The sequence below is a fragment of the Pipistrellus kuhlii genome, unplaced genomic scaffold (genome assembly GCF_014108245.1).
Source record: "Pipistrellus kuhlii isolate mPipKuh1 unplaced genomic scaffold, mPipKuh1.p scaffold_m20_p_6, whole genome shotgun sequence".
NCBI lineage: Eukaryota > Metazoa > Chordata > Mammalia > Chiroptera > Vespertilionidae > Pipistrellus > Pipistrellus kuhlii.
Genome location: NW_023425562.1, coordinates 51023207 through 51047866, shown reverse-complemented (window position 1 = coordinate 51047866; position 24660 = coordinate 51023207). Strand labels below are relative to the sequence as shown.

Below are 24660 nucleotides of genomic sequence, written 5' to 3'. Positions count from 1 at the left end.
AGGGCATGTCCACTCTTGAGTCATGTTGTCCCAAAAGTGTGATAAACTGTACAGTCTTGTTGTGCAAATCCAGAGCCCATCATCAGTTTTACATCTGATTGTCAACTCTGCTGTATATTAGAAACTAGGAAACTTTTAAAAATATATGCATAGCATTATTCATAATAGCTAACATATACAAAGTCATCACCTGATACATAAATAAAATGTATTCATACAGAATATTATTTGATCATAAAAAGGAATGAAGTACTGATAGATGCTGCAACATGATGAACCTAGAGAACATGCTAAGTGAAAGAATCAAAAGATCTCATGTATGAATCCATTTATGTGAAAATTCAGACAGACAAAAAGTTAGTGATTACCAGTGGCTTTGGGAAGTGGGGGAGGGAGGAGATAACTGATAATGGGAATTTATTTTCTTTTGATGATAATGAAATGTTACAGAACCATTTATATGGTGATGTTTACACGCCTCTGTGACTATACTAAAATCTTCTGAATTGTGGTGTGTTTTTTAAATGGATTCAGTAAAAAAAAAAAAAAAAAAGTAAAAACACCAGAAAAAAAAAATCCTCAGAATTGTATATTTTATGGAATATAAACCATACCTCAGTTTTATTGTTTTATTATTATTTATATGTGCTTTTATTGATTTCAGAGAGAGGGATCGAAACATCAATGATGAGAGAACATCATGGATCGGCTGCCTCTTGCATGCCCCCCCCTAGGGATCAAGCCCACAACCCGGGCATGTGCCTTAACTGGGAATCTAACCATGAACTCCTATTTCATGGGTCAACCCTCAATCACAGCAACACTGGCCAGGCATTGTTTTTGTTTTAATTTATAGACCCTAGCCCAAACCAATAAAATAAAAACCTCTGGGAGGTGGTACCTCGGCATTTATATACTAGTAATACTTTTAAAAGTCCTAGATGCAATGAGCAGTCGGTTTTGAGAATCTGTGATTTGATAAGGCTCTGATGGTGTAAAAGTGATTTTGTTTTCACATTTATGGCTAATCCTAACATCTATTGGAAGTACAGTCTGCTTTACCTGTTTCATTTCTACATTTATAACTCCCCTACCTGGTGCTTAGTTTGCAGTATGGCAGGGTGAGAGGCTTTTCCAGGGTCCTTTGGGGGCACAGGTGGGTGGTCCTCGGCTGTTAGAGACAGGCTTGATTTCAGTGAAATTATGCATTGGTAAGCCCCTGGGAAGTCCGCCGTGCAAACGTTTTATCTGACATTTTTGTTGTGTGGAATATGGGCCTGCTTTGACCAGGTGACCTATGAACATTGCTTGTCTCCTCTCCAGGTCATCTGGATTATCTTTTACACTGCCATCCACTATGACTGATGGTGAACAGTCTCCACCTGCTCCCTGTTGGTCCAAAGGACTCTCTTGGTTACAGCATGAAACATGATGAGAGGGGCACCTCAGCCACATGGAACCTGGAAGACCCCTGTTTCCTGGACCGAGAATCTGTGTTGGGCATCAGTGTTTTCTGCAAGGGTTGTGACCTGAAACTTTTTAAAGAACTATCCACCTTTGGGAAGGCATTTCTAATTGTCCATCACCAATCATTTCTTCTTGGATACCATCATGAAACACTTGTTTGCAGATTGAAGCTGTCATTTAATTTGATGCATCTCTGGATCTGGATGAAACATTAAATTGTCTTCCTCACTTCTCCATCAGGTGTACAATTTTTAAACTGTCAGTGGCATTTCAAGTCTTCCAAAAAACAGTATGGCAATATGTGTGTGGTCCATAGCACAGAATAAGCAGTATCTGGTAACAATTTCCATTGTAGAATGTTTTCACATACTTGAATAAATCAGATCTTTAATTGACAACTGTTGATGATACCTGGTTAAAGCCTTTTCCCACCTTCACCTCTAGCTTAAGAACCTAGTCGGAACACTAGAAGTGGTGACCTCCCATCTCCATCCCTCGTCCTCTTCCTGCTCCTTTAGCAGCCCCAGCCAGGCTTCTTTCCTTTGATGGGTTAAGGCCAAGGTCTAAGCTTTGTAGAGAGAGGGCTTACCACTTTCTGATGCCTAGTGCCCCTGCCCAGCACTGGGAGCCACACAGAAGTGACCTCATCACACTGTCCTAGTCTCAGAAGGTGTCATTTTGCATTAGGCCACTAGATGGCAAGGCCATTAAGGCTTAGCCAGATCCCAATAATAAGTTGCAAAATGAAATGAAATCTGAGAGCTACAACTGTCCAGAGAAGGGGCTTGGTGAGGACAGTTCAGGACTTGTTCTGTCAGATGTCCTCTTTGCTCTAGGGTCAGGGGGAAGCCGGACAGTCCAGGTTCTGTTGCTCTGGTGTACCATCTCTTCCTTCTGCTTTCCTGCCCCTTGTAAATTTTTTTTAAATGTGTTTGCCTTGAGTGGGGCTGGGAAACTGGTTAGCAAGTTTGAATGGGACTGATAGTTACCAGGGGAGGAAGATGTGCTGGAATTCCCAAACTTGGGCACAGACTACGTTAGACCCCAGAGGAAGTTTAGATTCTTTGGAGCCCTGGCTTTGCTCTCAGCTGGTCCGTCCTTGAACTAGAGATTGCAGGTAGGGCCATGCCACTGGGAGGAGGTATATGACTTCTTAGAGCTGAGAGGAAGGAACAAGGTAAGAGGTGGGACCGTGAATGTGCCTCTGTATCCCTGTTCTCCCCTCACGTAGGGCTGTCAAACTCAATCAGAGAAGGGGCCAAAATCTAAAATCCAGCCTAAATCGCGGGCCGAATGGTTTACTGAACAGTCATAAATTCATTGTGATGGAAACGCAGCGGAGTGCAGTGATGACAGCGCGGTGCGGGCCACATTGCAAGGCCTGGTGGGACGGATTTGGCCCGCGGGCCTTGTGTTTGACACATGTGCAGTACAGTCTTGCCTGTGGGATCGCAGTTAGGCTGAGCACCTTGGTATTTAGGTGCTACAACCTTGGCTCCCCTTTTGGCCTCTGGGCTTTGGCATCGTCCAAGGAGATGTCGTCAGTCAGGCTGATGTAGGAGCTGAGGGCCTCCCGGAGTCCCTCGCTGATGAGAGACGCCTCCCCGGTGGCAGGTGCTTCCGAGAACAGGAGGGAGCTGTGGAGAGGAAAAGAGCTGGGTCAGGAGCCGCCTTCCCTGCATTCACTACAGTTCACCGTTTTTAACTCCTGCTAAAAAAAATTCATAGTGGCTCTCCGTTTCCTATCAGATCAAACCAGAACTTGACTTCTTCACTCAGGACTGGTACTCTTTGTTCTACCTTACCTTATCTGACCTTCCTCCCATTCTGGCCACCTTCATGTCTAGGCTGCCCATTGCATGCCCACTTTTTCCTCTCTGTCACTGCCCCTTACCCGCCTGCTGAGCCTAGGCTGGCCTCTGAAGAGCTCAATCTGGCCCCCCAGGTTCATTCTGGGTGGTGAGTTCCCAGGGGTAAAGCCTGCCTCTTGTTCTGTCTCCATGTCCCAGGGTTCTTCTCACCTGTCCAGCTCTTTCCAATTGAGGGGTGCCCTCTGCACAGTCACAGGTAAAGGTATGTCCTTGCCAGGGACTGGGCCAGCTCTCCGCAGGGCACAGGGCTTCTTGAGGAGGCAGCAGATGTCATCCGCCAGCTCTGAGGAAGAGACCTAGACCCTTGACATGGGTGACTCCAGCCCCGCTTTCCTCCCCAACAACCACTACCCTCACCCGTCAGCTTTGCACACTTGGCAGATTGGGGCATGGTCTAAAAAGGATTACAGCGCACGAGTACCAAGCGGTTCGTCTCCTAGAGGCTGAGATGCAATCAAAAGTCATTCTGGCCGAAACTGGATTGGCTCAGTGGATAGAAAGGTTCGGTCTGCGGACTGAAAGGTTCCAGGTTCGATTCTGGTCAAGGGCATGTACCTTGGTTGCAGGCACATCCCTAGTGGCTGGTGTGCAGGGGGCAGCTGATCGATGTTTCTCTCATCGATGTTTCTAGCTCTATCTCTCTCCCTTCCTCTCTGTAAAAAAATCAATAAAATATGTATATTTAAAAAAAGTAATTCTGGGAGACTTACTTTACTGTGGTTCTGGGTAAGTTGATGGACATCTTTGAGTCCAGTTTCTGGCTAGGAAAATACTTCGGGAAGAAAACTACAGAATGCTCAGTATTTATTGCAAGAATAACCTTCCAGCAAACCCCTGATCAGCTTTCCCAGTTTTATTCTCCCCTCTACATCGTCCAGTGCCTGTAACTGCACAAGCACCAGAAAATGCTAAGAACTTGAATACCACAGATCTAGGCCTAGTTCCTGTAGAGACAACTGTGCTTCCCGCTAGAGCTTTGACTCAGAACTACAGCGGTGGATGAGTTAGTGGCCTACCCTCACACACAGGATAAAGATAGGACTGCCTTGCCTGGCTGGTGTGGCTCAGTGATTGAGCGTCGGCCTATGAACCAGGAGGTCACGGTTTGGTTGCAAGTCATGGCACATAATGCCAGGTTGTGGGCTTGATCCCCAGAATGGGGCATGCAGGAAGCAGCCTATCAATGATTCTCATTATTGTTTCTATCACTCCCTCTCCCTTTTTCTCTCAAATCAATAAAAATATGTTTGTTTAAAAAAAAAAATAACAGCTGTCAGTCTGTGTTTCTTGGCACCGGGACTGGCATGAGGGTAGGGGAGGCCCTTCTTCCATCTGTCTGGATATTCTTTAGCAGGTAAAGTGTCTAAGGATTCTCTGACCCCTAAAAGTTACATCCCAGTCTACTCTCATGGAGGCAAGGAAAGGCCGTACCAGAGTAATGGTCCACGAGGGCCTGGAGTGAGGGGAAAGTGAAGCGGGGCGAGATGTACAGCCAGCCGTTGTCAAGGCGCTGGATCCTGTAGTGTCTGATCCGGTCCCAGGATGCAGGGCGGCTGAGGCGGACTGACAAGGAGTAACAGCCTAAGGAGGAAAGAGTCCAAGGTGGGACTGAGGTCCTGCTGGGACTTGGCTCTGCCCAGGAAGGAGAGATGGAGAGCCTTGGGTCCAGGCAGAAGAAATAGGCAGAGAAGGACGAAGTCTTGTTCTCTTGGTCATAAATGACAATACATAACAGATAGGGCTCTTGTGAGATGAGATCGTGGATGCAGAGCCTGGCACAGTTTCAATGAGCATTAAGTGTTGGCTGTTAGGGGAAGACTCAAGTGGGCAGAGAGTTAGAATGTGAAAATGTATCAGTAGATATCAGCAGGGACATGGAGAAAGAGGAACCTCTTACCCTGCTGGTGCAAAGATGAATTAGTACAAGCCACTTTGGAAGCAGTTGACATTAACTGGTTGAGCTGACCATGCATCTACCTCACAACCCAGCAGTTCCATCCCAAAATGTTACCTTAGAAATGCACGAGCAATATTCATAGCATTGTTTGGAAAAGCCCCAAATTGTGAACAGCCCATGGGCACTCAGTAGAATGGTGGATTATATAATTTAAGACTATAGAGCAGTAAAAGTTAATAGCCACTACTCACTTAAGCACAGGTAAACCTTAAAAATAATGAAGCAGGAAGTCATGAAGCATACATTCATGATTCTATTTATATAAAGGTCAAGGGCAGTCAAGACTATTACACAGAGATAGGTATATGGTAAAGCTAAGAATAAAACAATAATGGTTAACAGTGAAGCATGCAAAGGGCTTCTAAGGGATTGTACAATTTCTTAAGCTGATAATTGAGCACCTGGATGTTGGTTTTCTCATTAGTCTTTAACTTATATACATGCATGTGACAGAATTTTTCCATTTTTGTTTTTTAATTTTTAAAATAGACTTTATTGATATCTAATTAACATATAATAAAATGCATGTGTTTAAAGTGCACAGTTTGATAGGTCTCAACAGAAATTTTAATTAAAAAAACTGTCTAGCCGAAACCAGTTTGGCTCAGTGGATAGAGCGTTGGTCTGCAGACTGAAAGGTCCCAGGTTCGATTCCGGTCCAGGGCATGTACATTGATTGGGGGCACATCCCCAGTAGAGGGTGTGCATGAGGCAGCTGGTCGATGTTTCTCTCTCATCTATGTTTCTAGCTTCTCTATCCCTCTCCTTTCCTCTCTGTAAAATAAATAAATAAAATATATATTTTTTAAAAATAAAAAAATTGTCTAAGCAAAGAAAGCATATGGTTAAAAAATGAGTACAGAAAAGACTGTAAAATCATTATACTATGCAGATTTCTAGTAGTTTTTCATCAGATGAGGATGTATATGAGATAACTTTATAACTGTAAAGTGGGGTTCATTTCTTTTTTTTCTCATCAGTGTTTCTAACTCTCTATTCTTCTTTCTTCCTCTCTGTAAAAGCTACTAACCCTGAAGTCATCCTTGACTGCTGCCATTCTCTCAAACCTCACATGCAGCCCGACAGAAATCCTAATGGCTATATTGAAACCACATCCAGAGTCTGACCACTTCTCACCCAGATGGAGCCTGCATGGCTTCCCATTTCTACCTGTCCCCCTGCCAAATCCTCTCTTCACAGCAGTTGAGAAATCAGATTATGTCACTCCCCTACTCAGAACCAAAGTCCTCACCCTGGGAACGCTCCAGAAGGCTTAGCCAATGTCACAGCCTGGCCTGCAGAGACCTCTTCAGTCAAGCACCATGTTCTCCCAGGTGTGCTGATGACAATGCCAGGAGTGGGGAGGGCGGGGGGGTGGGGGGTGGAGGTGGCTCACAGTGGCGAGAGGGGTCAGATTAGGAGCTGTGTGTGGGAGGCAGACCTAGCAGGATCCTCCTGAACTTCCTCTGCTGAGGTCTCTGAGAAGCTGACAGCCTTGAGGAGGATGCTGAACCTTGGACCCTCCACTGCCTGAGCCTGAGGGCAGGAACCATGAGTTAACAGTCCTGACTCCCAGGAGATGGACAGAGGTGAGCCCCTCAGTAGCAAGAAGCATGTCTTGCTAATCGATCACTTTTATATTGTCCAACACAGAACAGACACATAGTAGGACAGCAGGAAGACAAGGGGGTGATACTGTTGGGGCCTGGCCCTGACTTCTGGAACAGTCCTATGACCTCCACAAAGTCTTCAGCGCTCCTATACAGACCGAAGTTTTGGGCCTGACTTGGGCCCTGCCATGGCTGCCCCCTGGCCTAGAACACAATCAGGCATGCCAGAGGGACTCTAGAGAAAGGAAGGGGGGGTTTCTCCCTCCCTCTACAGACTCAGAGCAGGGTTCTTGGAAGCTCACGGGCCTTCCTCCTCTGTCCACACACAGGCTCAAAGCCCCTGCGGAATTGCCTTACCAGAGGGCCATCTGGACCTCGAGACAAAGAAGCTGGTCCTGATATTACTCACTTGGTCAATAGTTAACTACCATTATATATGACAAGATGCAACATCCTATATAATAAAGAGCTAATTTGCAATGGTTGTCACACCTTTGTGCAGGGGCTGGGGGACCTGAGGCCGCGCCCCCCCCCCCCCCCCCCCTCCCGTGAGGCTTGATGGGAGTGGAGCCAGCCGGGTCTGGGTCTCACTTGGTTTTGAGGTGTGTGTGTGGGTGGGCAGGGACTTGACTCTGTGTCCCACAGTGTGCCCCAGACTCTGACAGGAAGGAGATTTTCAAATACATTTTACTAATTTTCTTTCATCTCTGACACTTCTATTATAGAGAAAGGGCAAATAACAATATTAAAATATTTCCTCTAGTAGCCGAAACCAGTTTGGCTCAGTGGTAGATCGTCGGTCTATGGACTGAAAGGTCCCTGGTTCGATTCCGGTCAAGGGCATGTACGTTGGTTGCGGGCACATCCCCGGTGGAGGATGTGCAGGAGGCGGCTGGTTGATGTTTCTCTCTCATCGATGTTTCTGGCTCTCTATCTCTCTCCCTTCCTCTCTGTAAAAAATCAATAAAATATATTTTTTTAAAAAATATTTCCTCTAATTCCCTTTTAATGTGCATGAATTTCGTGCACTGGGCCACTAGTATAAACATAAAACACACAGTCTCTTATTACTTAAATCTTGGTTGCCTAGATTATAAGTGTGTTTTCGAACTTAAAAGAACATAAGAAGAACTGGGACAGGGGAGGGTGGTAAAGGGAGCTGATTTCTGTCTCGGTGCCCAATAGTCTGATTCAGTAGGTCTGAGGTGGGGCTCAAGAGTCTGCACTGTCAAGAAGCTCCCCTGACGGTTCCTGTACACTCAAGTCTGAGAAGCTCTGTTCTAGGATGTCACTCGGGCCTCTCAAGCTGCGGTGTCAAACTTTTTTTGACCACAAACCACAGTATGAAATTTTACACTATGACCAACGACACAAACAAAAGTTTGATGATGCAATATTTTCCCCAACCTCAGGGATACACATTTAGTTTTCTGCTATTTCCATCCCACTCACTGGTCCAGATCCACTACGTCAGTGGGCTGCAGGGCCCTGGGTTTTGACCCTGGCTGCACATCAGAATCACCTGGGGGCAAAGCAATAAGTAAAAAAGACATGTATCCATATGTCCATTGCAGTATTATTTACAATAGCCAGGATATGGAAGCAACCTAAGTGCCCACAAATAAATGAGTAAATAAAGAAGAAGTGGTACATATATACAATGAAATAAGACTCAGCCATGAAAATTTTTTTAAAACAATGAAATCTTGCCACTTACAACAACATGGATAGACCTAGAAGATATTGTGCTGAATGAAATGAGTCAGGTAAAGACAAATGCAATATGTGGAATCCAAAAAACAAGTAAAGAAACAGCACACCAGAAAGAAAAAGAAGTTACCTGGAGAGTTTTTACAGATTCCAGAGCCCAGGCCATAGCCTTGAACAATTAAATCAGAAACTCTGGGGGTGGTTGCAGGAATCGGTAGTTTATAAAGTTCCCCTAGATGATTTCAAAGTGCAGCCAAGGCCTAGGTCAGCGGTTTTTTGTTTGTTTGTTTGTTTGTTTTAATATGTTTTATTGATATTTTACAGAGAGGAAGAGAGAGGGATAGAGAGCTAGAAACATCGATGAGAGAGAATCATCGACCAGTTGCCTCCTGCACACCCCGCACTGGAGATGTGCCCGCAACCAAGGCACACGCCCCCGACCGGAATCGAACCTGGGACCCCTCAGTCCGCAGGCCGAAGCTCCATCCACTGAGCCAAACTGGTTTCGGCAGTCAGCGGTTTTTAAAGTGTGGTCCCCAGGCCAGCAGCAGCAGCCTCGTCACCTGCGAACTTGTTGGAGAGGAAAATTCTCAGGCCTTGCCCGGGACCGTCTAATCAGCGCTGGGTGTGGGGGCCAGTTCTTTGTTCTAATAAGCCCACCAGGTGATTCTGAGGCCCAACCAGTTTGAGACCCTCAATAACAACGGAACGAAACTGATTTCTTGGCCTACAAACTATCCAAAAGGGAGCCCAGATGAGGGATGACAAGGTAATACTAGGGAAGCCTTTGCCTTTCTTGCAGAGCTGGCAAGCCTCTTCCTTTTCTGATGCTGAGAGCTGCATCCGGATCTGCCCCGTGGTGTCGGCCGAGGGGAAGCTCAGAGTCCAGTCTGACCTCAACCCCAGGCACAATGTGGATCCTTACCTGCTTTCTCCTGTATTTCTCAGAAATTTTCCTGGTGTATGTGCCTTCTTCGGAAAGAAGCAGCGGGACCACAGGGCTGGTCAGTATGCTCTGGGGGTTGACGAGGCCAGAGAAGGGTGGGCACGGGAGCTGAGCACAAAGCACTTCCTGTGGCTTTCAGTGCTCACCGGGGCCCTGTCTACAAGCCCCTGACCCAAGTCAACACCATCGCTGTGGTTTCCTGTTTGCAGTTGCTGCATTCGGACCCAGCCCCCACCCCAGCAAGCCTGTTGTGTGCGTGCGTGCGTGCGTGCGTGCGTGTGTGTGTGTATGTGTGACAGCCCATCATAGTTGTTTCTAATTAGGGCAAGAACAAGAGGCTGGTCCTCACTTCTGACTATCTCCTCCCTACCCCACCACTGTGCTTGTAGTTCTACCATATTGTCAATGTGAGCCTTTCCTGGGTGTCTACAGTGAGATAAACTCTGGCTGGGTTTGAATCCCAGCTCTGCACTTCCTAGCTGTGTCTCCCCAGGCGAATTGTTTCTCTCTTCTAAGCCTCAGATTCCTCTCTGTAAAATGAGTACAACAGAAGAACAACCCCCACAGGATGGTTTGAGGGCCCTGAGAGGGCCTAAACACAACCGTGGCTGCTGCCACTCCTTCAACATGCCTCCCTGCCTCTGCTGTGAGGGACTCGGGGCAGCGGCTCAGAGGGAGGAAGGGGATCAGAGACAGACTCCATCAACGTCATGTTTTGTTTGCAAAAGGCCCTGTACCTGAGGTGGGAGAAGTCTCATAGGAATGTGCAATGTGACAGGTCCCTACGCCTCCTTAGGCCTCTTTCCCCATCTGAACAGCAGGGAAAGGAGGGTCATTTCTGGCTCTGACTGGCTGGTGCCCGAAGCACGGAGACTTGGTTCTCTTGTGAACTTTTTGCTAAGAGATAGGATCACACCTGGTGTCTTGGGAGGGAGAAGTCACTGCTGATCAGGGAAGGACGTGCTGTTGGATCCCTCCCGAGGGCTGTTGACGCCCTGTGGGAAATGTAGGTTCATGCTCAATGGCTAACAGGCTCTCATGGCAGCCAGTCAGCTAGCCTGCCTGACTCCAGCCCCTTGCATGTCACCTCTGACCTCTGCCCCCAAGTCAAGCCCCAGGAGGGCTTACCCACCTCTCCTGCTCTGGCTCTCCCGAATGAGGAAGGCCCCTCCAGGGTTTCCGGGCAGCAACAGCAATTCCTCAGCTTTCTCCCGGCTCAGGCCCTCGTACAGCCACCTGGGGAAGAAGCAGACAGGGGTCAGCCTGTGGGGGTGGGTGGCCCCCCAGCGTTGCCCTCCTGGTCCTGGCTCCAGGGGTCTCTGAGGACAACCTCCTGGGGTCAGCCCCAGCCTTTGCTGCCTGGAGATCTCACTCCCAAGAGCCCAGGGAGCCGGGAGCAAGTAGGAGATTCTAGCCTCTCTTCTACCACAGCCCATCTCCTTCCACCACTGTGCTACTCACCTGCCCGAGAATCGCCCATTGCATTTTGTTTTAAAATTTTATTACTTTTTTATTTGGGCATTTTAAAGATTCACTTTGTAGCCAAAGGTGTTCAGTCAGGCCCTGTGCTGCAGACAGTTCAGAGAAAGAGAACTTTTTTTCATTATCACAGAAATACAACTTGCAACGAAGCTGATTTGTGGACAGACAGGCTGGAAGTCAAGTGTTCAAGATGCCTAAGGTTTTGGAAAATATCCTGCAGCCCACTGGTCACCGTAACGTGCCTCTCAGAGCCCAGCCCTTCCACCACCCTGCTCCCCGATGCCTCTCTCCACGCTGGGATTTTGAATATTCTGATCCCATATTTTTCTTCCTCTTTTCCCTTAATCCCTCACCTATATACCTGTATGGACTTAACTGCAGTAGGAAGTTCAGGAATTTTCTGGTCCTAGGCCATCAGCCTCCTAAGTCCCCAGGCAAAGTCTACAGAAGCTGGTTTGACGAAAATGTTGTCTCCGTGTCATTTTGTGAAATTCCACAGTCAAAGCCAGAGTCAGGGTTGAGATGATTCCAATTAAATAGATTAGAGAAGTTGTATCCCACTTGGTGCCAGCAGCAAACTTCGACTCATCTTACAGTAAATAAAACGAGTCATTCTTGTTGACTTGTAAAAACTGTCATGTCTTATGAAAACTGAGGATGTAAAGTAGGGGTGTCGAACTCAATCAGAGAAGGGGCCAAAATCTAAAATCCAGCCTAAATCGCGGGCCGAATGGTTTACTGAACAGTCATAAACTGTCACTGTGATGGAAACGCAGCGGAGTGCAGTGATGACAGCGCGGTGCGGGCCACATTGCAAGGCCTGGCGGGACGGATTTGGCCCGCGGGCCTTGTGTTTGACACATGTGATGTAAAGGGTGGAGTGGCAAGGAAAGGGCACTTCTAGAGGGAGTCAGCATCCCGTGGCTTAAGCTTAGTGCCATGCTGGGGATGTAAAACCTCCAACCAGAAGGCCCAGACATCAGAAAACACATGGCACGGTGGGTTCACCTGGCTTGCAGACACTCTGAGAGCTGCTTCTGTGCGGTGCCCACATGAGCCAGGGTCCCTGTGTTACTCTCAGCAGAGCCAGACGCACCGTGAGGCCCAGACCAGGACGGCCATGCCGTGCTGCAGCCCTGCCTCCCTCAGAGCTCAAGAGTGGAGGTCACAGCTTGCACTTGCACGGGGACACGTACCTGGCCCCGTGTGGTTCAGATAGGTCCCACCCAAAGGCACTGCACTGCCTTCCTCTCTCCAGGCACAGAATTGGCTCTGGAGTCAGTTTCTTTTGTCACTCACTTTTGGCAGAGAGATGGCAGTGCTCTGTGGAGACCCTGTGTCTCGTGTCTCCACCCCCTCCCCAGAGGCCCTTGTTTTCTTGCCTCAGGACATTTATTCAGGCTGCTCCATCTCCTGCAAGCACCCCTTAGCATTCTCTACCAGCACCACCACATGGCCTGCAAACCACCTCCTCTGGGCTCCCAAGTCTTGCAGGCCTGTCTGCTCCTGAGGGCAGAGCCTGGGCCTGATTCTCCCCCGTCCCCAGCTTTGTTCAGCACAGGACTGGACATAACGGACTACACTTGTGGGAAGTGAAAGCAAGAAGGTCCCCTAAAGCAGGGCCTGGAGTGGATACTCACCCATGGGAGATTTTGGCCACATGGATGCTAGGGATGCTGTACTCTCTGCCCGAGCCCTCTGACAGCACCGTCCACCAGTCTCCGTCTCTGCAGAGAGAAAGGAGGGAGACCCCTCTCAGCAGGCCCTTCCAGCTGGATCCCACCTGAGTTTCCCAGGTTTTCTTGCACCAACTAATCCAGGTACCCCCTGGGCAATAGATGACCCCTGTATGGCCTGCCCACCCACTGCTTCTCCCTGTAGGTGTGTCATGCTGCCTGAAATCCCAACATTAGGGCCACATGGGAGCTCGGCACCAAAGGCCATGTTCTTTTCTCCTGGAGGGAGTGGCCTTTTCTCCCATCAGTGCATCTTCAGGTATTGGGGGGGGGGGGGGGCGGGGAAGGGCGGGGGGATCATCCCACACAATGCCCTTGGAATGACTTACTCAGAGAGGATGGTCAGTGGCTCCCCCAGTCTCAGTGACAGCTCTGCCTGCTCTCCTACCGGGAAACTGCCCAGGGCCACGGCTGTGGGCTTTCTCCTCTCTGGATGGAGGGACAGAGATGGTCACCCTCTTGGCCAGCCCTGCCTCCAGATGTGAGATCTAGGAGTCTGGGATCCCACCGTCAACCCTCACACAGGCATCCTGGGCTGGTTCCTATGTGTCCTCTCAGACACACGTGGAGATCCCTGTGGTGACCCCAGATAGGAGTGATCTCTTTCTCTGAACTGTCTGCAGCACAGGGCCTGGGCATGCCATGGAGCAGGGAAATTCCTGACGCCCGAATAAACAATGCAAGCAAGTCTTGTGGAGGGCATCCTGCAATAAGGGCAAAACCAGGTTCCTGGGAAGGGCCCCTCCCCCTTCTGGAAGCCCTGGCCATGCACCTCTAGGAACTGCTCAGCTGCATACGTTATCCCCTGGGTTGCCCCCCTCCCCCTGGCTGACTCACCAGCACCCTTCACTCCCCCCCTGACATGTCCCTTCCTTACGGAAGCCTTCCCTGACAAGCCTCTTAGCAGACACTCTTGGTCAGAGTCCCTTACATCATTGTTGACACAATCTAACAGAGTAGTAACTGATTGCTGGTTAAGCACCCATCTCTGGGACTTGGTTGTCCCTGAAGGCAGGGACTGTGGTCTTGTCTGCTACTGTGAACCCTGGCTGTGCGTGTACAAGGCCTGGCACAAAAGCCGTAGCTTTTGGATGGATGTAAGTCTGAGGCACAGACAACGCATGGAACGGGGTGCCCAAAAGCTATGTTTCTGCTGTGAACAGAACTAGACCTGCCGAGAGAGGCCCGCCCTTTTCCTGGGGACCCTGGCAGAGGAGGGAGCATGGGCCCCCGAAGGCAGGACACCTGCATGGGGCCTGGGAGATCCAACCCCCCACCCCACCCCAGCAGCCTGGGCATGACTCAAGAGCTGCCCCGGGGCTGCTGCCTACAGCTAGATTCAGAGGAAATGAGGTGGCGGTGGGTCTGTGGTTTCCAGGTCTCTTCCTGAGAGGCCTGCTGGGCCCCAGGCTCTCTGTGCAGACTGTGTGGCTACAGGGCCGAGGGCTTTGGGACTCAGTGTCTGTAGTGGCTGGAGAGGCTGGCATTAGGGAGATGAGGATATTGGGGGCAGGGGCTGAGGAGAGGGAAGGAAGCCCCAGACATTGTAAGAGTGTTTTCAGACTCAGACAGAATCCTGCCCAACACTCATAAGCAGACATTTGGTTCTGCCATCTCCTAGTTCTGTTTAAGTGTGTTTTCCATGTCCTTCCTCCTAAAGGTGCCATGTGGTGTAGAGTAATTCTGTTATCTGTGATGGTTAATTTTATGTCTCAATGTGGCTAGCCCACAATCCCCAGATATCTGGTCAAACACCAGCCTAGATGTTCCTATAGAGGTATTTTTTAGATGTGATTAACATTTTAAATCAGGCACTCTGAATAAAACAGATTACCCTCCATAATGAGCATGGGTCTCTTCCAATCACTTGAAGGTGTTAAGAAAACAGACTGAGGTCCACTGAGGAAGAGGGAATTCTGCTTCCAGACTCAACTCTGGAATTCTGCAGCATTAGCTCTTCCCTGGGTCACCAGCCTGTCGGCCTGCCCCACAAATTTGAAACTTGCCAGCCCCTACAATTGCATGAGCCAATTTCTTTTTTTTTTCTTTTTAATACATTTTATTGATTTTTTACAGAGAGGAAGGGTGAGAGATAGAGAGCTAGAAACACCAATGAGAGAGAAACATTGACCAGCTGCCTCCTGCACACACACCCTCCCAGGGATGTGCCCACAACCAATGTACATGCCCTTGACTGGAATCGAACCTTGTACCCTTCAGTCCGCAGACCGACGCTCTACCACTGAGCCAAATTGGTTTCGGCATGAGCCAATTTCTTAAAATAAATTCTCTCTGTGTCTACCACACACACACACACACACACACACACACACACACACATATCAATACCTCATTGGTTTTGTGGTTCTGTTTCTCTGCAGAACTCCAATGAATACATTATCAAAACCCCAAATCAGCCTCATTGAGAAAGGATGTATGGGCTATTTTGGGGAACAAGAACCAAACTAGGGGCAGTAGCTTGACATAAATATATTAGAACTTGTTTTGATTGTCTAATTGTCCTAAAAAGTAGCATTTTTTATTCAGGACTACCTTAGAAAATAATAGCTATAGGTTCAACATGTTCATTGTATATGCCAATTTTTTTCCAATTGTCATAGCTCTAATTTCGCTTTAAGTATTTCACAGCACCTCTCAGGATAAGAGGAGAGGCTTTGGGGCATCATTGCCTAGTAGAATTTTATAGATAGAAATGATGATGGAAATGTTGCTGGGAAGCAATGGGAAGCAATTAAGGTAGCCAGTAGCTATATTTGGCTTTGAGCACTTACGATGCAGCTAGTGTGTCTTGAAGAGCTGAATATTTAATTTTATTTCATTTAAATTAATGTTAACTTAAATTTAAATAGCATCAAACAATTAGAGAATATTTTAACAGACAGTGCAGTTATGGAGAGCTGCAGAAGTGGGATTGGTCTTAGAGTTGCCAGCTCAGTCTCCAAATAAATTGGTTGGGAATGCCTGGAGGACTGTCCCCCAGCCTGGTTAGCACCTGTCACTCTCTTAGATGTTCTCCTTTACGTGGTTGTTTAATGCTGACTGCTAAACTGTAAGCTCTACCAGAGCAGGGCCCTGCCTGGATGGCTCCCGGGGAGGGCCTGGTATACAGCAGGCACTCAATGACACTTGAAGCTGTTTGGAGTGTCTGGTCAGGAAGGTCCTGTGCAGCCTGATGGTGCCTGGGAAAGATGTGGCTATTCTGGGCCCCGTAGCTTACCTGGTTGCATGGGTACAGGGTCCAGGACTTGGACCGATGGACTTGAGTTTGGGCTTGGCAGGGTTTTCCCTCTGCTGGGCTGACTTCCCATTGCTCCTCAGAAGAGCTCTCAGAAGCTCATCGTGGAGAGAAATCTGAAAGAGATGCTGTGATGGGACAGAACTGTGGCCCCGGGCCTGGTGTGGCCCCCTCCCTCCCTGGCTCTGTCCTACTAACCTCCTTGCTGATGCCTGCAAATACTCTCCCTCCCATCAGGACCAGGCTCCAGACTGTGAAGGTCTCCTCAAAGCGGACCCCTTTTCACCCTGCAGCCATGCTGTTCTGTTTCTGGGCCTTTGTGTGTGTGGTGCACCCTCCCATTGGCTGGAATGTCCTATTTCCCCTTCAGGGCTGCCTTAATCCCACCTTATCCCAGGAAGCTTTCTCTGAATTCCCCCAGCCCTTGCAGTTCATTCAGATGGCCCATTCAGAACCATTTCCTGACCTGGGATCATATTGTGGGTGGCAGGGGACAATGATAGGTCAGAATTCACTCTAGGCAAATCAGAACCCATGGCTCGGGTTGGAAGTGGACAAGGGAGCCCTAGCCAGTTTGGCTCATTGGATAACGTGTTGGCCTGCAGACCAAAGGGTCCCGGGTTCAATTTCGGTCAAGGGCATGTATCTTGGTCGCAGGCTCCTTCCTGGTCTGGGCCCTAGTCGGGGTGTGCACAGGAGGCAACCAATTGACTGTGTTTCTCTCCCATCGGTATGTCTCTGCCTTTCCTTCTTTCTTCCACTCTCTCTAAAAGATCAACGGAAAATGTCCTCCAGTGAGGATTAACAACAACAAAAAAGTGGACAAGGGGAATCTGGAGTCACAGCAAGCTAAGGTGACACTGGGCAAAGTAAGATGACTTGGAGACTGTGTGACACTGTGATGACTTGCAAGGCTTTGGAAGATTGGTGTGAGCCATTTCCTCTCTGCCTCCATTTCCTCATCGGAAAAATGGGGATAACAATACTTAACATACGGGTCCTAGAGATAACACACATGTGAAAAGCCTGCTTTTCCGTTACTCTGCCCTGAATGTCACTTCACCAGAGGCTGCTCCTAAGAGCCTCCCCTTTTCTGTCTTGGCTCCCTGTTGTGTTCCTTCCTGTTTTATTCATTTATTAAAGCTTTTGTTTATTTAGTACTAGAGGCCCGGTGCACTGGGGGCGGGGGTACAGGATCCCTCAGCCTGGCCTGTCCTCTCTCGGTGCAGGACTTCTCTTCTCGCTCCTTACTGTCTGCCTGCTTGCTGCTCCCTACAGCTTGGCTGCTGCTCCTTAGTGCTGCCGCAGAGGCTCCTTCCTGCATGAGCCCAGCTCCTGGCTGAGCCGCATTTCTCCCTATGCAAGTGCACTGACCACCAGGGGGCAGCTCCTGCATTGAGCGCCTGCAACCTGGTGGTCAGTTCATAGTGACCAGTCATTCTATCTTTTGGTCGATTTGCATATTAGGGTTTTATTATACAGGATGCCATTATTCTACAGCTCAATGAAGATGGGACCTCTCTTTATTTGCCTGTCCCCCCCCCCCCCCCAGCATTTTGTGAGGCCCTTGGCCCATAGAAGGTGGTCAATACATATGAACTAAATGGGTGAATGTAATTATTAGTTCTTTGGACAGGGGTCTTAAAAAACAACAAACAAACAAACAAAAATGAGGAGGGAGAGGAGAGACTTGTTGTTCCACCCATTTGTGCATTCAGTGGTTGATGCTTGTATGTTCCCGACAGGGGATGGAACCTGCAACCTTGGCTTACTGGGATGAGGCTCTAACCAAATGAGCTAGCTGACTAGGGCTGGTCAGCTGCCTTATCCTTAAAATAATTTAAATTCCCAGGTTTCCAGGGTAATGCTGATTTTTCTAAACACTGTTTTAAAGTGTTTCATGGAGGTGGTTTCATTCCTTTCAGCAGAGAGATGCATAATTACACCAGTTTGTGAGAGAGCAGGCTCAGCCCTTACCCTTGAACCCTAACACCAAGCCCGGGTGAGGACAGGTGTCCGTCACTATCATGGACTGACTTCTATGGCCTCACAGGCCAGTCCTGTCCGGAGTAAAAATCCTTGCAACTACATGTGCAAGGGACGTGCCCTCAGCTCTGCCATCTTGTCATCAGCAGGAGCTGACAGTGCCTGGTTCTGCTGCCTCCCACTGGGGCGTCAGGACTCATGGGACAGGCGCTCTTAAGACAAAGCAGGCCTCCTTAGGAAGTGCCTCCTGCTGACTTTGGGATTCTGAAGCCTCGGCAGCCTACATGGTGCTGCTGCCTCCTCAGGTCTCCGACTCCCTCGCTGCTAAGGCATCCCTTCAGGTCAGGCTTTCAACATTCCTGCCCTCCCCAGCCTTTCCCCTGGAGTATGAGGTGCGGACTCTGTTTACTGTGCAGAAAATCCTAGGGGGACATCTTTCCTAGGTGGCACGAGGGATTAATTCAGGCCACCCAGGCTGGGGCTGTGTGACCTCAGAAAGGGCATGCGACCTTTCCATCTCATCTGTGATTAGGGATAACGCAGAGTCCACAGGGCTATGGGGGAGTTGAGGAGCCTGGCACAGAATGGTGCTCAGTAAAGGCTGGTTTTTCCCCCTCCTTCAGCAAGAAAAGTCACCACAAGCACCAACTGTGCTGAACCCAGAAACTTCTTCCCGCAGCAGGTGGAGCTGGGGGATGGGCCGGAGGAAGCAGAAGCCCCAGCACCCTCGGCTAGCTCCCTCCACCTGTGGGGCCAGGCAGCCTCCTGGGGGAGCAAAATGAAGACCACGGGGTGGGCAGGCCTAGGAGGAGGGGGGCTGGCCAAAACTTTCAAAACAGAGGATCTAATAATTAATAATAGAAGCATTCTAATAACTTACTGTGTGTTAGGGGACCTGGGCCAGTGGGTGGAAGGAGGCAGTAAAAGCAGCGAAGATCAGCACAATGCCCACAATTGTTTTCACATCATTTCACCTGATCCTTTGAGAGGCCTGCATTTGAATTCCACTCAGATACAAGAACCAGGGCCCACAGAGCCCACCCTCACTCATGCTCACTGTCACACAGCTGGTCAGTGCAGAGCGAGGCCTGCCATTCCTGCCTTGGTGTGTTTGTGCTTCCGAGGATAATTTGTCAGTGGTGCAGCAAGAGTGATAAGTTTGGCCCTAGCTGGTTTGGCTCAGTGGATAGAGCGTCGGCCTGCGGACTCAAAGGTCCCAGGTTCAATTCGGTCAAGGGCATGTACCTTGGTTGCGGGCACATCCCCAGTGGGAGGTGTGCAGGAGGCAGCTGATCGATGTTTCTCTCTCATCAATGTTTCAAACTCTCTATCCCTCTCCCTTCCTCTCTGTAAAAAAATCAATAAAATATATATTAAAACAAACAAACAAAAAGAGTGGTAAGTTTGGATTGGGCTCCCTCTGTTAGCTGAGAAATACCACCCTTTTGAGAGGAACTGACAATACTAGAGTTGAAAGTGTCTTCAGAGATTACAATCCCGACTTCTCTCATTCCCTGAAGTTGGAAAGTCACACAGCAAGTTGGTAACGGAGCTGGGACCAGACGAGGCATGCAGACATGCTGGAGGGCACAGTGATTCTCCAGAGGACAGAGGTGTGCGGGAGGGGGGGGGGGGGGGCTCGGTTCCTTCAGAACCCTTAGAAACCACCCTTACCCTAAGTAGAAACCTCCGTCCTGAGCTTCCTCCCAACTAGAAAGCCCACTCCAGTCTCCGAGGGGCCCGTCCTTCCCAAGGCCCAAGGCCATCGGAAAACAAAACAAGCGTACTTACTGTTCTCCTGTCACCCGAGGCTTGGAATGGGGGCTCCGCTGAGACACATGCTCTGGCTGGAGAGGTTAGGGCTGTGGGGGATCCTTCTGGAAGCCTGTCAACATCCTTAGTCCTAGGACACCCAGCGCCCTCTTGGCCTGGGAGAATCTTCAGGGAGAGGCCCTCGATAGGGCTTTTTGGCAGCCTGGTTTCTGCCTGTGGCTGGTTACCTGGGATGGGACGGGAGCCTGGACTGGGGGAGCCTCCCAAGCACAAGTGGGCCAGAGGAGGCCCGGAGCTCTCTGAGCCCGTGGCAGAGTCCTCGGGGCTCCTCGCTCACATCTGCAGACTCTGTGGTTCTCACAACCACTCATTTCCTCTGACGGCATCACAGACCATCAAGGAGCCACCTTCCCCAAGTTCCTGTTTCCTGGGCAGAAGCAGCTGCCTTGTCATGATCCTGGAGGGAGAGGTTTTTTGTTTTGTTTTTCTGCCTTCACAGCTTGGTCTTACCCAAGGAACACAAAACTGAGGCAAATGAGCAGGAGTCTCCAGGTTTACCTGATTATAATATTCACCGGAGGGGCTTGTTAGTATCAGAACCTTGAGATTCTCCCACATCTGAATGCAAGTCACCGGAGGAGCAGCCTAGGACTCTGGATTTTAAACAAGGTAAGCAATCCCTGTGCCTGGCAAGTCCAGGAAGCACTGCCCTGGAGTGATGTGCCCCAACCTTCCATGTGTATAGGAATCACCCAGGGATCTTGTTCACAGCAGATTCGGGTAAGTGTGTCTGTGGTGGGTGGGGTTCAGAGTCTGCATTGCTAACTACTCCCAGGTGACACCCTTGTTGCTGTTCTGCAGACACTTTGAGTAGCAAGACCTTTGGGTAGCGCTTCTCCAAGTGTGGTCCTTGGAGACCAGCAGCCTCAGCATCATCCAGGAATTGTTAGACATGCACATTCCCGGGCCCTATCTCAGATCTACTGAGCAAGGAACAATCTTTCACAAGCCTTCCAGGTAACTCTGATGCACACCCCGAGCTTGGAAATCACTCAACTGGGATAAAGAATCTCTGATACCATGGCCTTTGATCATTGTTACCTTCAGTCACAGAAACGTAACTTAAGTTCCCAGCTTGTTGAAATCGCAATAACCAAACCCACTTGCAGCCTTTCCATTAGGGGGCTTAGTGTTACTGCAGATTTTTTAAAACACCAAATGACCCACCGCTCTGATACAGCGGACTCCAGCTCAGGTTCTCCATTTCTGCTCGGCAAGGTTGGTTTGGCGTGAACGCCATGAGCACTGGGCATGGAGAGCTGAAGGAGTCAGAGGGGAGGTGCACTCCACTAGAGCCTAGATCCGACCTTAGCAGCTTTGTGACCATTTCTCATCCAAAAAATGGAACTAGCGTGTATCTCACTGGGCCAATAGAAGGAAACATATAGGAAGGCGCTAAGGGCCCAGCCTGTAGCAGGTGCTCAAAAAAAATACATTGATTTTTGGAAGAACTAGGAACATTTTCTAGTGAGTGACCTTGGCCAAATAACTTAACTCTCCTCAGCTGTTCTCTGTAAGACAATCCACTTTGCCATGTGAACTGGATTAAATGATTTGGAAGAGAGCTTTTGAAAAAAATATATATCTTTATTTATTTTAGAGAGGAAGGGAGGAGAGAGAGAGCTGCTTCCTGCATACCCCACTACTGGGGATCAAGCCCACAACCGGGACATGTACCCTGACCGGAATTGAACTGTGACCTCCTGGTTCATAAATCAATGCTCAACCACTGAGCTATGCCAGCTGGGCTGGAAGAGAGCTTTATCCAATCTCACAGATAGTATACCTGGCCACTTCCCTTTCTCTCACAAAGCCCGCACCCAAAAATTTTTTGGACTGAACAGGAAGAAAATGAAAATTAGAAGAGGAAAGAGTGCAGTTAGGGTCAGTAAGGTGCATTCAGTTGAGGCCTGACTCCAGGCACAAGGCTAAGATGGGAAACCATTCCTGCCAAGTGGGGCCAAAAAGGCTGCAGCAGTGTGGATTATAAGAGGAACTGTCCATCAGACTCCGCCAGCTCTGGACTCTGTGTTGGCCTGCAATGTCGGGAACTCAGCTTGGTGGCCTGTATCTGTCCGCGTGCATGTTTCATCTTCTCTACCAGACTGAGCAGGGTCCGAGTCATTTTACCAGTTTCTCCCACAGACACTGCAACCTTGCTATACTATGGCTGTAGCACCTCCTGGATCATTCAAACTTAACCTGAGACGGTGGCCTCCTGAAATTATTCTTGGTGGGTACAGAGAGAGACATTTCCGGATAAATACAGGCTGGTCTGTTTGAAAAACCAAAAAGTGGCTGTAGATTATTGCTGAGGGGCAGACGCAGCAACCCCACACCTTTCCAAGACCTCAGCTTCCCCTCCGTCACGAGCCATGGTTGGACTTCTCACGATTTTTGGTTTGGATAGAGGATGTGTGAGACAGACTTGGGCTTCCGGTATGACCTTAGGCAAATTATTTATCCCAAGACTTCATTTCTTCGCTGGGTGGGATGGATGATCAAGTATGTGGAAATGCCCAGCACAGAGCCCATATTCAGTAACTTGGTCCCTCCCTGAGCCCCAGTGAGTGGCTTGAGAGAAATAAGACCAGCAGTTGGGTAACAATGAGACATATACAGCTTTATTTAATAATCTGTAAAAAGTTGTACTCTGGCAGAGTGACGCATTCCCAATCTTGGCAGAAAGCGAATACTACGGCGAAAAGCCCCTTCCTAAGATTTGGAACTATGCCGCCCTGTGTTTTCATCTCGATGCTCTCAGTAGCTGGCCCTGGCTGTGTGGCAGCTGGTTTAACCCTCCACCCAGCGATACTCACATCGTAGTAGAATGAACACAGTTTTACCTGGACAGGCTGCCTTACAGACTGATCCCTTCCCTCCTACAAAAGTGTTCACAGAATTAAGAATCTTCCTGAGAAATGAGTTCTATCTCAACTTCACTTAGCTTCCATTAAGTGTGCTGCAAAAAAAGACTATACTTATTAAATAGGATATTATGTTAATGCCAGTTCCTCTTCCCACTGCCATTTCTTCACTGCTGACATAATTTTCAGGCCATACCTCTCTCTTTTTGGAGGATGGAGAGTGTTTCTCCATCTCTCCATCACAGACCTGGTAGTAGGATCAGACAGTTTTGCTCCAGCAGAGTGAATACCTGGTATTTAGTTTTCAACCTTCTTGTTCTAATAGAGCACATGTGTCAAACACAAGGCCCGCGGGCCAAATCCGTACCGCCAGGCCTTGCAATGTGGCCCGCACTGCGCTGTCATCACTGCACTCCACTGCGTTTCCATCACAATGACAGTTTATGACTGTTCAGTAAACCATTCGGCCCGCGATTTAGGCTGGATTTTAGATTTTGGCCCCTTCTCTGATTGAGTTCGACACCCCTATAATAGAGTCTAATAATTAAGCCACGCCCACTTCTTGGAAACTACTCCATGTTGCACCAGAATCTCATTATTCATGGGCTTCTAACAGTACATATCCCTCCCTTGTATTTATAGAATAGTGTATGAGAATTCATTTGGACAGGAGGAGGTGGCTGGGCACCCCGCCTGCTTCTCTATGTAGCAGGCTCCCTTCTATTGGTCACAATCAGTCAAGATTCCAAACAGTAATTATGATCGTCCACATTTCTCAGAGCTGCTCTCTTCAGAAGTCACCTTGCAAAGCTTGTTGACCAATTTGGAACCAAAAGAGAATGTAGTAACCTCCCCAATCTAGAAAGCTGTTCTGTGTATTTCCCCTAAAAACACCATTGAAAATGCAAAAAAAGTCCCTTTTTTGTTTTTTGTTTTGTTTTGCAGAAGCTCTACAAGAAAGCATGTCTAAAACCACAGATCTACGCACACATAAACACAGACACGCGTGCTCACACACATACGTCAGGATTAAAGAATCTTATCAGATATGTAGTTGGGAAAGCATGGAGAAAAGCTGGTAAGAGAAGATGTGGAGATTTGATCAGTTAAGGATGTTGGAATGTTACAGTAATGGCATGGAAGTGGTTCCTGGTACATACAAAAAGGGGCGTGGGCAGGCAGAGAATGATAAATCCAGGATACCAGAGAGAAAGAGTCAGTGGTCATGCAGGAGTTAAAGATAGATGCTGGTTTGCTGGATGAAATGTTATATTGTGGAGTGGTCGTTGGAGGAGGATGGACTTGCATGGTCTAGGGGAGGAGCATCTGCTTAGCAGGACACCTCCATGGTCTGGTGTCTGTCCAGAACATCAGGGGACTCAGCGGATTCTTGAGTTCCATCTGACTGATTGCTGGTAACAGATCGGCTGAAGGTACTTTCTCCAGAGCCGATACTACTTGAGGTTGAGTGGGTTCGTGATCGGACGAGCCGGGTCATGCTGGCAGATGGTACTGGAAAAAAGAACCAAGAGGACTAGAAGATGGAGCTCTGGTTAAACTCAGTTAATCCAGAAGTTTCACCAAAGGCTTTATGTTTAGCTTTCCCAATCCATTTAAGGTGATACCCAGGACAAGATAAAGCCATCTTCACTTTGCATTATTTGCTCTAGGTGAGTTGCTATATGCAAGGCTGCTTTAATCCTCTAGATCTGGAATCTTAGTTGATTCTTGTTCACAGAAGAACAAGGAGAAACCTAAGTCCAGAGAATGCCCACGCCATTCATAATGAAAAATTAGGGAGGAAGCTCTGGGAACCCACACAGGTAACCAAAACCTGTAGTGCATGCAAGAATAAACCAAAAAGAAAGACAAACCACACAAGTATGAAGGTGTTTCACAAACACAGTGCAAGCCCGATACAACAAGACTACCATCCATG

General features: G+C 48.6%; 3 protein-coding genes across 9 annotated transcripts in view; 1 reads left to right on the top strand and 2 right to left on the bottom strand.

The window, feature by feature from the left end:
• Positions 1-1862, top strand: part of RAB5IF (RAB5 interacting factor) — an 8074-nt gene extending 6212 nt beyond the window's left edge. Inside the window, exon 4 of the mRNA XM_036418426.2 lies at positions 1324-1862. Within this exon, the coding sequence (XP_036274319.1) occupies positions 1324-1365 (42 nt within the window). The 3' untranslated portion in view covers positions 1366-1862. The remainder of the gene's footprint in view (positions 1-1323) is intronic.
• Positions 1438-24660, bottom strand: SLA2 (Src like adaptor 2). Of its 2 annotated transcripts, XM_036418414.2 has the most exons (10): positions 24650-24660; positions 19813-21801; positions 16018-16163; positions 13109-13208; positions 12684-12770; positions 10694-10797; positions 4770-4919; positions 3489-3621; positions 2895-3104; positions 1438-2695 (listed from the first exon to the last, which is right to left on the bottom strand). In XM_036418414.2, the coding sequence occupies exons 3-9, from the start codon at positions 16106-16108 to the stop codon at positions 2951-2953; spliced, it is 819 nt and encodes a 272-aa protein (XP_036274307.1). In that variant the 5' UTR covers positions 16109-16163; positions 19813-21801; positions 24650-24660; the 3' UTR covers positions 1438-2695; positions 2895-2950. The 2 variants fall into 2 exon arrangements, with proteins under 2 accessions (XP_036274307.1, XP_036274306.1); XM_036418413.2 differs by lacking the exon at positions 24650-24660 and having other exon boundaries at positions 16018-16151; positions 19813-23047.
• The window catches only part of NDRG3 (NDRG family member 3), a 79251-nt gene continuing 78244 nt past the window's right edge, over positions 23654-24660 (bottom strand). For all 6 annotated transcript variants that reach the window (XM_036418406.2, XM_036418408.2, XM_036418411.2 and 3 more), the window contains one exon: positions 23654-24233. In XM_036418406.2, the coding sequence (XP_036274299.1) occupies positions 24052-24233 (182 nt within the window). In that variant the 3' untranslated portion in view covers positions 23654-24051. The remainder of the gene's footprint in view (positions 24234-24660) is intronic.